The sequence below is a fragment of the Atheta coriaria genome, unplaced genomic scaffold (genome assembly GCF_025399875.1).
Source record: "Atheta coriaria isolate IRGN ID8LTWV9N9 unplaced genomic scaffold, Caltech_Dcor_3.1 hic_scaffold_6_pilon, whole genome shotgun sequence".
Classification (NCBI taxonomy): Eukaryota; Metazoa; Arthropoda; class Insecta; order Coleoptera; family Staphylinidae; genus Dalotia; species Dalotia coriaria.
Genome location: NW_027045448.1, coordinates 11,801,850 through 11,813,036, shown reverse-complemented (window position 1 = coordinate 11,813,036; position 11,187 = coordinate 11,801,850). Strand labels below are relative to the sequence as shown.

Sequence of the window (11,187 nt, the reverse complement as noted above, 5' to 3'; positions counted from 1 at the left end):
TGCAACCCTCCTTACACTGATCGCGCCCACCTTCAACAAGGATGTTTAATATTAAACAAATGCAAACAAAGATAAAACCGGGACAATTTAACGACTACAGTAGTAAAATACTTAAAAGATTAAAGTGTTTAAAACCATATATCAGTTGAATATTTAGGTACATTTTCATTAAAACATGAAGTTTAAATAATACTCCGCAGAGAATTTTTGACAGCCCGGCTCCTTCACCTGCATTACACTCTTTTATTTTAAATTTTACTTCAATTTTATTTAAGAATTTAAACAATTTTAACTTAAGAACTTCCAAAGGTTATTCTAATTTCCTATGAACAATTCATTCTACAAATAGAAATTGTTGAATAGTTTATAATTAACCATGTCCATAACATACATACACAGCAGAAATGAATGTAAAACTAAACGTCGATCACAATATACCCTCGCAATAAATGAAAATGAAGTGGTTACAAATCATAGCCCTATTACAATCTACACATTGTTCAAATCTGTACAGACAACACCAAGAAGAGTAGTACGGACTTCTAATCAGGTAATGAAAGATAAAATCCATCATTCTGTAACAGCTTATGTTCACACGTGAGCGTGCATGTGCATCACATCGTGATAATACGTAGTTAACACGCAATCGCACCCATATTAGCCTAATTTGGCAAACAGTTTCCCTCTGCCAATCAAAATGGCCGCATCAGTCATTATACAAAATATGTCATGCAAATAGCAAATGGACGAATTTCTTCATTATCATTTCAATGTTATAACGTGAACTAGACGATTTCATCATATCATACATTAAATTCTTACGCCTAGCTTATATAATCAATATTTATAATGTAGGTTCTTCACTTAATAATCTCATAATTATGAATGTATCACATGCGCAAATAATGTATTTATGTACAGTGTGAAATACATAAAATAGTTTATGTTTAAAATCAAAATGCGTCGCTTGAGCAAATAATATACAAGAATTAGTCAGCTTATCGGTAAAGTGTAATGAAAATTTCGTTACCCGACGCCAGCGAGGGTGGCATCAGTATTTGTTCTGTTCTTATATAAAAATATCCTTAAAAGCTACCAACTTTATACTCAGTTTCATAATTGATTCTAGAAAGACACACGGTTTGAGAGGAAACCATCCAACAAGTGAAAATCAAGTAGCAACGGTTTCGTTAGAAAATTGGCAAGGACGAGCGAAGTTTTGTTCAATCCGTTTGCTCGTGAACAATTACACACACGGTGGCAAACAGACTTATTGAACTAGTTCAACAATAATGTGCTGGTGAAGACACACACGTTTTTCTTATAAACACGTATTGGTAACAAACACAACTCTCATGATTATGATAAATATATAATTTCTACATTAATTTTGCGTATCGATGTCGTTGATAGTTCTATAAAATATCAATAAATACGATTGATTGCGTTATCTACGTCTGGAATGTTGTGCCTTTCTACTAATCCGGTAGATAATATTTAATTTCCAGGTATATTGTACTTGAATTTGAAATGATTTAAAATTTATCTCGATGCTTTTCATATATGGCAATAATTTCGTTCGCTAAACTCTTATCACTTCCTAAACAACACACACTTCTTCTGCGCCTTAATCCTGCTTACTAACACTATCATGAAACAATGTGGACTAGATTGCCGCGAGTTTCCTCAATTGACCATTTGATACTTCTATGTTTGTTACATATCTCTAACATTGCCACAACATTATTACTCATGATGGATTGCAATGAAATCTCTCAGAATTTGCACTAATCTCCGCTAGTTACGCGTGTCTAGGTGTGAATGTTGTTGTTCTTGACACGCGCGTCGTCATAGTTGCTTATCTCTAGGCTACTGAGGCTACTCAATGACGTGTAGGAGTTGTTGACAATGTGCGGCGCCTCGTTGAACTCATCTAACTCCTCTGTATCGGCAGCTGACATACCCGCTAACAGGAAATATTGTTCCGAACGAGTAGGCCAAAGCAAATGTGCCATCACACAGTATGCCACACAGTCGGCCGAGTAAGTAATACCCAGCAGCAGCTTAAAACGCCACAACGCTGACACGTGCAGCGCAATCAGCGCCAAAATCGGCAGATAGATGAACCACACAAGGCTGGAGGCACCAAAGTGCAGCAGAAAGTTGAGCTTCTGTGTATTGTGCTCGTACAACATCGTCGTGCGCAGTTCGTACAAAAACCAAATCATTATTAGCGATCGAAACACAATCATTAACCAGCCCGGCCATGTTTGATACTCGTCAATGTCTTCTATTATGTCTACTTCAGTCTGTAAACAAAGAAAATATATAATAGCATAAAAGAAATAGCATTTGACTTATAAATAAAGTAATTACGGAGTAAAAATTTCTCCACTGTATTTAATAACACTAACTCGTATCGTTTGCTTAGCAATGCGTAACGTGTTTTCTTCCATTTACTTAATTATACGCTTGACTGACATTAATAAACACCGCATAACAAACGCGCACGGAAAGAATAATTAAAGTAAATGAAAATATAGATAACGCGGAAAAAACGTAAACGTCTGCTTTAACCGGGAGTGAAAATTATGATAATGAATTCATATTTAAATACTAACCAAATTCCATACGTAGAGTAGAATGTGAACCACGCCGTAGCACAACCAAATTGCAAATACCAGTGGTTTCCATGTTAGTTCTAATCTTGTAACAGCCCATCCTTTTGCCAAAAGTAACAAAAGTAACATGAATGAAGTCTGAAACAATCAAAACTATTATTTTTTAACTTTTTAATCAAAAAATAAAACTTACTCTTGCTAAAATATCAAATATGTCGCCTGCCATAGCCAGTTTCGGATATCCCATTCCATCTAAAGAAAACTTCAGTGTGTGGATCATGATGAGACATAATGCAATAAAGTCCAATAGAAGACTAGCAGTAAACAGCTTGGTGACAGGATGTTTTTGTATTCTGACTGCATACAATTGCAGCGGTACCAGTACCATGTAGCACAACCAGAACAAAAAGTATAATTCAAGTGTGTTTTGTCTATCAAATGAAAATTGATAGGATAGTGTGCTGAATGATGATATATTTGGATTGCCATTAACCAGCCAGAGATCATATTCCAACTCATAGTCATTGCCCATATCATAGTGGTTCCATTCACAGGTTGTTTTATTCCTGTAGCATGCCACAAAAGACACATACCAGAATGATGGCTGTTTTAGATCTTGTATCACATAGGTCAACTGATAATCCTTGACTACATTCCAGGCAGAATCCTCATCCACACATCTCTTGCCTTTTGGACATGGCACTTGTCTAAGATAATCATTGCCATTTGGTGAGCATTTTGGGTCAAATGCTTTGGTCTTTAGCTGTGCAAACATTCGCTTGCATGCTTCTGATTTGTCATATAATACATGATTTTGATAGTAGTCCAGAAAATATGATCTGTCTAATACTGCAAATGTAACTGGCACTGGGAAGTGTTGATTTGACGTAATATTGCCGAAAATATATCCGTGGGTGTTTTCTCGAAGGTGTAGGTCGGTCTTCTGGAATCCGAACTTGACGAGGAACTTGAAGAAGTCGTTACTGCGAAATTTGCCTTTCAGATGTGTGGTGTGATTCGGGCAGAAGCACAGCGTCAATAGGTAAAACGCGAAGAACCAGCGATGCGTATGCATCTTGTGTGCCAAAATCTGTTTTTCATAGATGTTTGTATGGCGGCAGGTTATGTGCTTCTGCCAGGGAGCGATTGCTTTCTCCCCTTTCACCACAAGCCACTGCACAACAACTGCAAAGTGTACAACACCAGCAGAAAACACAGCCGTGTACAACACTACGAGCTCACTGGCTACTTCCAACACGACCAGGCACGAACTGTACACGAACACAATCGAATGCAATGTGTAATCCTAAGCGTGTTTATCTTGAACGAATATAAACGAAAAGATACGATACATTAGCGTCGCAATTATATAAAAGTGAAAATCGCGAAATAATCGCAAACTTCATAGTGATACCTTGATTAAAGTTGATCAAGTTAAACTAGTGCAAAGTAATTGGCCAACAGAGAATTTTGCATGGCAATGAACCGTGCAGCGAACAATGCTGACTTTATTAACTCCGCAACGAATGCTATATAGTGCAGAGATCTGATAAGTTTCAGTTGGGGATCATTATTTTTAGATTAATTTTTTTATCATTCATTGCAGAACAAAAACTGTCCTTGTGTGTGTCCATTCATAGCAAAATTGCGCACATTATCATTACATTGATTACATCATAGAAAAGTAGCATATATGTTGGTATAGTAGTAATCTATGAACTTGTTTCAAAAAAAATACCAAATAAACTTATTATTTAACGTCTAAAACGGTTTTTATAGTCATCATAACTAAAATACTAAAAAAATAATCATTTTTATCAGCAGGTTTGAGGACAAAACAGCAAAATTGTTTTCACTTTAAAAACTATTCTATGACATTTGTTGACTTGAATAAATGCACAAATAAAGTTTAATTTCTTTATATTTATTGTTGAATAATAAATACTATCTGTCTTCAATTCTAAACAAAACGCTTTACATTCAAAGTAAAATATTCTACAATGGGTATAAAAACAATTCAAAATGATCAGTTATTAAATTTAATTTATCGCAACTGCAAACTGGAATGTCACCACCTACAGCAGCTAGAATTATTTATGTAGAACTTGTAAATTCGTAAAAATAAAAATTAATATTTCCTATAATACAATTACACAAACGATACTTTTATACAAAAATTTTCAATTGTTTCTCAATTGCGCGTGCGCACGTTAATTCATTAATATTGACAAGTTCTTTGCGTGTGTGTTTCTGTGTGAATTTGTTACAAAGTCAACCAAAAAACGTAATTATTTCCACGGCGTGTATATAAATAAGTTGTCTTTGAGGTAATAAAATAATTAATAAAACAGGATAATCAGGATACGATCTTAAAACTTAAATGTGTTGACATAGGTAGAATAATACAAATGCAGCATGTAAAAAATAGGTCTTGCACGATTTGTGTGTGAACATAATTAAATTGTAAATCCGAAGCGCGGCGAGTCTGACTGTCGTGTGAATACAAACCGAGTACGAATACGAAACTTACTATCAGCCGGCTCGCGTGCTCAGCTTCTTGAGCACATTAATGCCCTGCTCTTCGTACTCGTGCTTCCACAGCCAGAACTCGTCGCGGTCCTTCATCACCTCGGCCAGTACAGCACCGCCGATGAAAACCATGTCTTTACGTCTCGGTGGGTCCTCAATTCGAATTTTAAACTTGTTCAGTTTATCAATATCGTTCTTAAGCACACGCTCCAGATATAATTGTTTAATTTCGCGCTCCAAACGCGATGGTAAACCTGGATACATCGTTGATCCACCCGATAGCACAATGTGTTTGTAAAGTTCTGATCGCATATCAATATCTGCAGCCTAAAAATTAATATTTTTTTATAATTTATAGCTCAAACTAAAGAAATATTAACAAATGCTTACTTGAATTGTTGAAAATACAAGCTCGGCAATACCCTGCCCTTCGACGTTGATCAGATGCGGTTGGAATAGCGCCTCAGGCGCTTCGAATCGCTCACCGCCTACTTTGATGACTCTACCGTCGGGTAATGTGTATGGCTCGACGAGGACAGTCGTCTGTAGTGCCAGCCGCTGTTCAGTCTCGATATCGTAGCCGATGTAGCACAGCTTTTCTTTCATCATGCGCACAGTCTCGAAATCGGCGGAGTGGTTGAAGGCGTAGCCTCTGAGCAATAGTAACTTAATTAGGTAACGTGTGATATCGCGGCCGGCGATGTCCAAGCGGCGTGTCAAATGTGGCAAGGCGTATTCTTCATATACGGGGCAAATGTGAGTTACACCATCGCCGGAATCCACCACAACACCAGATAATAAACCCTAATATTAAAAACATCAATAGTTAAGTTTTAACTAGAATTATTTAAATAATACCTGTGCATATAATGTAAGCACTGCTTGTATTGCAATGTAACTTCCGGCGAATCCGTACGTTTCAAACATGACTTCAATCATCCTCTCTCGATTTTTGACTGGATTCATTGGTGGTTCCGTTAATAAAATCTAAAAAATCACCAATTCAATAAAAACTTGTCAATAGAATACAAATTTGAAGTTTTATACTTTTGTTTCACTAGGAACTAAGTCCATCTTCTTGGGACCAAACGTATAATCCCAAACGTGACCCATATCATCCCAATTCCGTACGACGCCATTCTCCATAGGATAATTCACTTCTAGGAGCGATCTTAAAGCTGAAGCTTCATCACCAACCATCAAGTCCTATAGCACAAAATGATCTTAATAAACATAAAAATCACTGATTTACTAGAAAAATAAATATTAATATTGTGAGATGCTTGGAAAAAGTTGAAAACATTTGGGTTACTTACAGGAAGCGTACTTGCCACTCCCTTTATGCATGAAAAATTCAAATTCATAGTCACATTAGCAACATTAGTATGTGAATTAATCAAACAAAACAACACTACTAATATTAATACTACAACAAATTAAAGGTTTATTCAAAATGTTAATTACTTTTTTAAGTTTAATGCAGACACACTCAAAACAAATCTTACAGAAAAATAATTCTTACTTCAACATGTAAACCCTACAAAATTTAAAAAGATTTAATTAACTTTTAAATGACTAGACTTAATAACAACTTAAATACTATTACAAAGATAAGAATTGAAGTTGTACCATTATCAGTATTATCAGAAATAAAATATGAGAGTATGAAATGAGGAAAGAGCAGAAAAGATAAGGCTCTGTATGCTTACTTTGACTTCAATGTCTCCAATTTTGTTCACAGCCCTAATGATGGGTCTGCCCACCATTGACGGGAAGATGTGTGCTGGGAAATTGCTGCCGGCATATCCGCACTTCACAAACTGCAAACGAATAAATATCCAAATGCAATAAATTCCAGTTGGGGCTAGTTAAGTTGCTTCGATAAACATCACCGGAAGGTTATGTTTATTAAAGAGTTTTCCCACGGTGTGTGGTGTTGTACTTACGCCGGTGCCGTTATCACACACTATTACTTTCCTCCCCTGACTATCCATTGTCTATGAATTATTAATTATTTGTTGCCTAAACACTAATAAACGTTGTCTTATTCGGTACTTTTGCTATGATTCACTAAACTAAAACAGCCCATACCACACCTAAAGCAAACTCCGGTGGATATGGAATCGCTGTCAAACGCGTTTATGTCAATGTCAAAAACATTATGCTACAATAATATTTAGAAGTATTTATTTTAAACGAACAACTTGAATATCTAACTATTAAAATAAAGCTTAATAAATTAAAATGTTTTATTTTACAATATTTGAATGTAATTAGTAAGTTAGTATTCTTAATTTTAAATTCAAAAATCATTTTATTTATTGCGCATGCGCGCATATGCATTCTGTTCTGCACTCTTTACGCTGACATTTGCGAAATTTAATACACCACAATCACAATTATTCATTGTGAATTGAGTGTAATCTCTGTATCACATTCTACGAATCCTCCCGTCTCAACAAAATCATGTGTCCCGACCGTCCCGATTAAACACAACGGATTATTCACCTCAAATCAGTGTTTTGTGCTCGCAAATAAATATTATCAGTTATTATTTGCACTTAACCTATACAAGCTTTGTCTGACAGCAAGATACGCATTTGCAATCGGTGTTTTTAAGCGGATGCAAGGAAGAAAACAGTGCAGTGTTTACCATTCAATGAGAGTATGTACGCGGTAGAATGAGCGATAATGAATTTGTCGCTCAGCGATAGCACCGGAGCGCGTCAGCGATGCCGGCAATGGACGCCCCTTATCACCCAACAGGTATGTTTACTTAAAGTTTTTATAAATTTTAGGTAAAAACTGATTTGCATTTTTTTGCAGCTGAGATTGAGACATCTGTACCGGATTATTGCGTATAATCTGGCAAACAGTAACACGACAGATGGATTTCACTATACATTGCATTCGACTGCGATGTCGGCGCCTTTTTATACCAGTGAAGTGATATGCAATTCTAATCCAAAATGGGGAGAAATTGATTTGAATGATTTGCCAATACTTGCATGCACAGGTAAATAAATATAAAGGTCATCTACACAAAAACAAAAAGTAATTTGGTTGTTATTCACTCAATAATTGTTTATTACTCATCAGTATTTTAATTTTATGTATTATCTTATCAAATATTTCCCAATGTTTTTGCCGGAATACATATATTAACAATGCCTGCCTAGGTTTTGTCCTGAGGATATGGCAATCATCAGAAATTCAAATCACCTGGGGAATCCACCTCTCCGGCTTGGTTTTCCTCGGCAACACGCTTTCGGACATCCGCCCGGAGCTTTTCCTCCCGAATACTGTGATATTCCACATGCGCGGCGGTTTCTTCACGAGCTGCAAGCAGTTGAAGTCAGATCTGTCCCGCCCGCTGCCCTGCATAGACTCGCTCAACCTGCTGAGCACCGAAAGCGACACCAAAGTGTATAAATTAGCGCGCATTAAAATGCCACTCACCGAAATACGCAATTCATATTCACTCGCCAAGCTTAAACAACTACAGGCGATGCAGATTAGTATACGCAATCGAAATTTGAACGTCTACGCAGTACGCGAGAAAATCAACGCTAGGTTGAACCCTGCTGTGCCGAAACACGAAGCGCATGCGCCTGAAACTAGTGGAAATGTCCGATACGAACCGCAATTGTTAACGATGACACATTTAAATAAAATGTTACAGGTATAGATCAATAATATTTTATAATAACAGATATGGAATTTAAAGAGTTTTATTTTTAGGATAAACCAACAAGAGTTCAACGTAGTGAGATAATAAAACTGCAGAAAGAAATTGAAGTATCACGTTTGAAAAATAGGATACTCCAACAAGAACGTGATAGAAAAAGTGGAGAGTTGAGACTGTGTAAAGAAAAGTTCAACAACCAATGTGATGAAAACGAGGAACGAAGTATGTATTATTAATTTTTAAAACTTTACAAAAAATAAATGTAATTTTTGTAAGGTTCCCAATTAATGGAAGACTATAGACATCTAAGCAAAGAAATCGAAAAACTCCGCGAATGGAAAAAGGAGTATATACACCAAAGAGAACTGCTGCAACAACTGACGAAAAAATTACAAGCCAGACGTCGACAACTAATGTCCGAATTGTTGCAAGTCTATCCAATAACCAACTCGAAAGAGAAATATTATATCAACGGTATTGAGCTGCCCCACTCGGATGTGCTCGTCGACAGCTCCGAGGCCAGTTTATCGGTGGCGCTTGGTTACTGCAGTCATTTGCTGATAATGTGCGCGTCGTTTCTGCAAATACCACTGCGATATCCGATCCGTCACTTTGGATCACGGTCTGTTATCGAGGACCACGTGTCGCCTTATAATGATAAACACAAAGAGTAATCATATTTATTATGTTTATGAATGTTTTTATTACTTATGTTTGTTTATTTGTAGATTTCCGCTGTATTCTCGTGGAAAGGATCGTATTCTCTTCAATAATGCAGTGTACCTGTTGAATAAAAACATTGCGCAATATCTGCACGCGCTGGGTTTTAAACCGCAGGTGTTGCATACCACATTGCCTAACCTTTTGCTTCTTCTACAAGCGAAGGATCAGCGAGTGTCTGGTAGTGATGTGGAATCATGCGCGGGTAGTCCACCTGAGGAAGCGGTTAAAAAAGTATTGCAGCATAGAGGTAGTCAGGAGAATATGTTGAGGCCGTTTCCGAATCGGCCGCATCATGCCCCCGATCCCATTTTGGATAGTATAAGACATGAGGCACAGATGCAACGTGCGCATAGTCCGAAACGACGCCCGCCGAGAAGTAAAAATGCGCAGAATCCGGGTCTTAGTCAAATCTTAGCCATTCCGGAAGCTGTTCTCAATAAGCAGATGAGTGGCAGCACTTTTCTCACTTACATGCGGGGCGATTTATCGCAGTTGGATCAGCCTAGTACAAGCAACAATAGTGGTACGTCGAAATTTAATTAAATTTATCGTGTTTCTTAGTTTAGTTGTACTTTTAGATAGTGAATGTTCGACGAAATTAACAAACTGTGATATAAAAAAACAACCAAGCATTGAAGAAGGCACCGAGATGATTCCAAGCAGCAACATGCTAAAACTTGCCTCAAGTGCCCCGCAAACAACTGCAACACTTGCGAATCAAAGTGAAAATGACAATTTTGAGAGACGTCTGAGTCGATCAGTTGGCTCGTTTGATGAAGATAAAATCAACACTACTCCGAAACATTTACTGGATTCGACCAGCTCTGATCCGATGATTAATGTCTCAATTGAAACGAACAATAGCCACGATGTACATTCTAATGCCACCCCGAATAAAGCGACATCTCAGTATGAGATCCAGAAGTGGATCGACAGCGGGCCCAATATGTTGGTGCAGTCTGAAGAGAATTTATACCCTGATGAATTTCTAGGCAGGACTGTGGAACAATCTACTGATGGCACGCATGGGCACTTGACCTTGCGCACTGATGCGCTTGTGCAACGCAAATCTTTTAATTTGGTCAAACCGAAGTTTTAATCTATTATATTTAAATTCTTAACTGTTATTATTGATGCAAGAAAGCAGGAATGAGAGAATTGATTTGAAGTGTAATCATATTTATTTATTTACATGCAGCCGCAGGAAAAGGGATGGAATATCAGAAGTAGTTCGAACAAATACGGATGACATATTGAGTAGATCTTTAATTCTTGCAAAAACATGTGTAACATAAGAGACTATGAGTATGTGCAAGTGAAATAAATAATATTGTTGAATAAATAAGAGTATATTATGGATTAATGTGTTTGGAAATCTGTATATTTAAAAAGAAAATTGTTTTTTAGATTCTAAAAGTGACAGCGAAAGCGTGTTTAAAAATTGTGTATATTGGGTTGCCTATAACAAATAAATTATTTTTAGCTACACAAAAACTTCGGTAAATAGAAAAATAATAAATAAATAAATAATTTTATCAAAGTTCTCAATGTTCACAATAATATTAAATTTTACAGTTTTTTTTTTCTATTATTAAAAGTAAAACTTAGTAAAATAAGTCTTTTAAC

At 36.6% G+C, this 11,187-nt stretch overlaps 3 protein-coding genes and 1 long non-coding RNA gene across 5 annotated transcripts; 1 reads left to right on the top strand and 3 right to left on the bottom strand.

The window, feature by feature from the left end:
- Positions 1–241: 241 nt before the first annotated feature.
- LOC135793382 (integral membrane protein GPR180) lies at positions 242–3,914 on the bottom strand. Its single transcript, XM_065304320.1, has 3 exons — positions 2,815–3,914; positions 2,622–2,759; positions 242–2,309 (listed from the first exon to the last, which is right to left on the bottom strand). The coding sequence occupies exons 1-3, from the start codon at positions 3,694–3,696 to the stop codon at positions 1,812–1,814; spliced, it is 1,518 nt and encodes a 505-aa protein (XP_065160392.1). The 5' UTR covers positions 3,697–3,914; the 3' UTR covers positions 242–1,811.
- Positions 3,915–4,524: 610 nt separating this feature from the next.
- On the bottom strand, positions 4,525–7,280 carry Arp2 (Actin-related protein 2). 2 transcript variants are annotated; one of them, XM_065304560.1, is made up of 7 exons: positions 7,097–7,280; positions 6,860–6,970; positions 6,467–6,487; positions 6,198–6,356; positions 6,009–6,137; positions 5,541–5,954; positions 4,525–5,477 (listed from the first exon to the last, which is right to left on the bottom strand). In XM_065304560.1, exons 1-7 carry the CDS (start codon positions 7,142–7,144, stop codon positions 5,154–5,156), a joined length of 1,206 nt encoding a protein of 401 aa, XP_065160632.1. In that variant the 5' UTR covers positions 7,145–7,280; the 3' UTR covers positions 4,525–5,153. The 2 variants fall into 2 exon arrangements, with proteins under 2 accessions (XP_065160632.1, XP_065160633.1); XM_065304561.1 differs by lacking the exon at positions 6,467–6,487 and having other exon boundaries at positions 7,097–7,279.
- A 226-nt stretch (positions 7,281–7,506) lies between these two features.
- On the top strand, positions 7,507–10,920 carry Uvrag (UV-resistance associated gene). The gene is made up of 7 exons (XM_065304559.1): positions 7,507–7,916; positions 7,977–8,166; positions 8,330–8,832; positions 8,892–9,060; positions 9,115–9,508; positions 9,567–10,084; positions 10,140–10,920. The coding sequence occupies exons 1-7, from the start codon at positions 7,842–7,844 to the stop codon at positions 10,658–10,660; spliced, it is 2,370 nt and encodes a 789-aa protein (XP_065160631.1). The 5' UTR covers positions 7,507–7,841; the 3' UTR covers positions 10,661–10,920.
- LOC135793550 (uncharacterized) lies at positions 8,206–8,735 on the bottom strand. The gene is made up of 2 exons (XR_010548648.1): positions 8,610–8,735; positions 8,206–8,550 (listed from the first exon to the last, which is right to left on the bottom strand). It is a non-coding gene; the product is annotated as an uncharacterized lncRNA (long non-coding RNA).
- Positions 10,921–11,187: the final 267 nt, after the last annotated feature.

Bases quoted from the DNA above. Each gene is read 5' to 3' on its own strand.
- LOC135793382 (XM_065304320.1), bottom strand. From the start codon at position 3,696: ATGCATACGCATCGCTGGTTCTTCGCGTTTTACCTATTGACGCTGTGC. The intron at 2,760-2,814 runs GTAAGTTTTATT...TGATTGTTTCAG, and splicing joins TATTTGATATTTTAGCAAGA to ACTTCATTCATGTTACTTTT. The intron at 2,310-2,621 runs GTTAGTATTTAA...CTTTGTTTACAG, and splicing joins TACTCTACGTATGGAATTTG to ACTGAAGTAGACATAATAGA.
- Arp2 (XM_065304560.1), bottom strand. From the start codon at position 7,144: ATGGATAGTCAGGGGAGGAAAGTAATAGTGTGTGATAACGGCACCGGC. The intron at 6,971-7,096 runs GTAAGTACAACA...ATTCGTTTGCAG, and splicing joins TGTGTGATAACGGCACCGGC to TTTGTGAAGTGCGGATATGC. The intron at 5,478-5,540 runs GTAAGCATTTGT...ATTAATTTTTAG, and splicing joins TTGTATTTTCAACAATTCAA to GCTGCAGATATTGATATGCG.
- Uvrag (XM_065304559.1), top strand. From the start codon at position 7,842: ATGAATTTGTCGCTCAGCGATAGCACCGGAGCGCGTCAGCGATGCCGG. The intron at 7,917-7,976 runs GTATGTTTACTT...ATTTTTTTGCAG, and splicing joins CGCCCCTTATCACCCAACAG to CTGAGATTGAGACATCTGTA. The intron at 10,085-10,139 runs GTACGTCGAAAT...TTGTACTTTTAG, and splicing joins TAGTACAAGCAACAATAGTG to ATAGTGAATGTTCGACGAAA.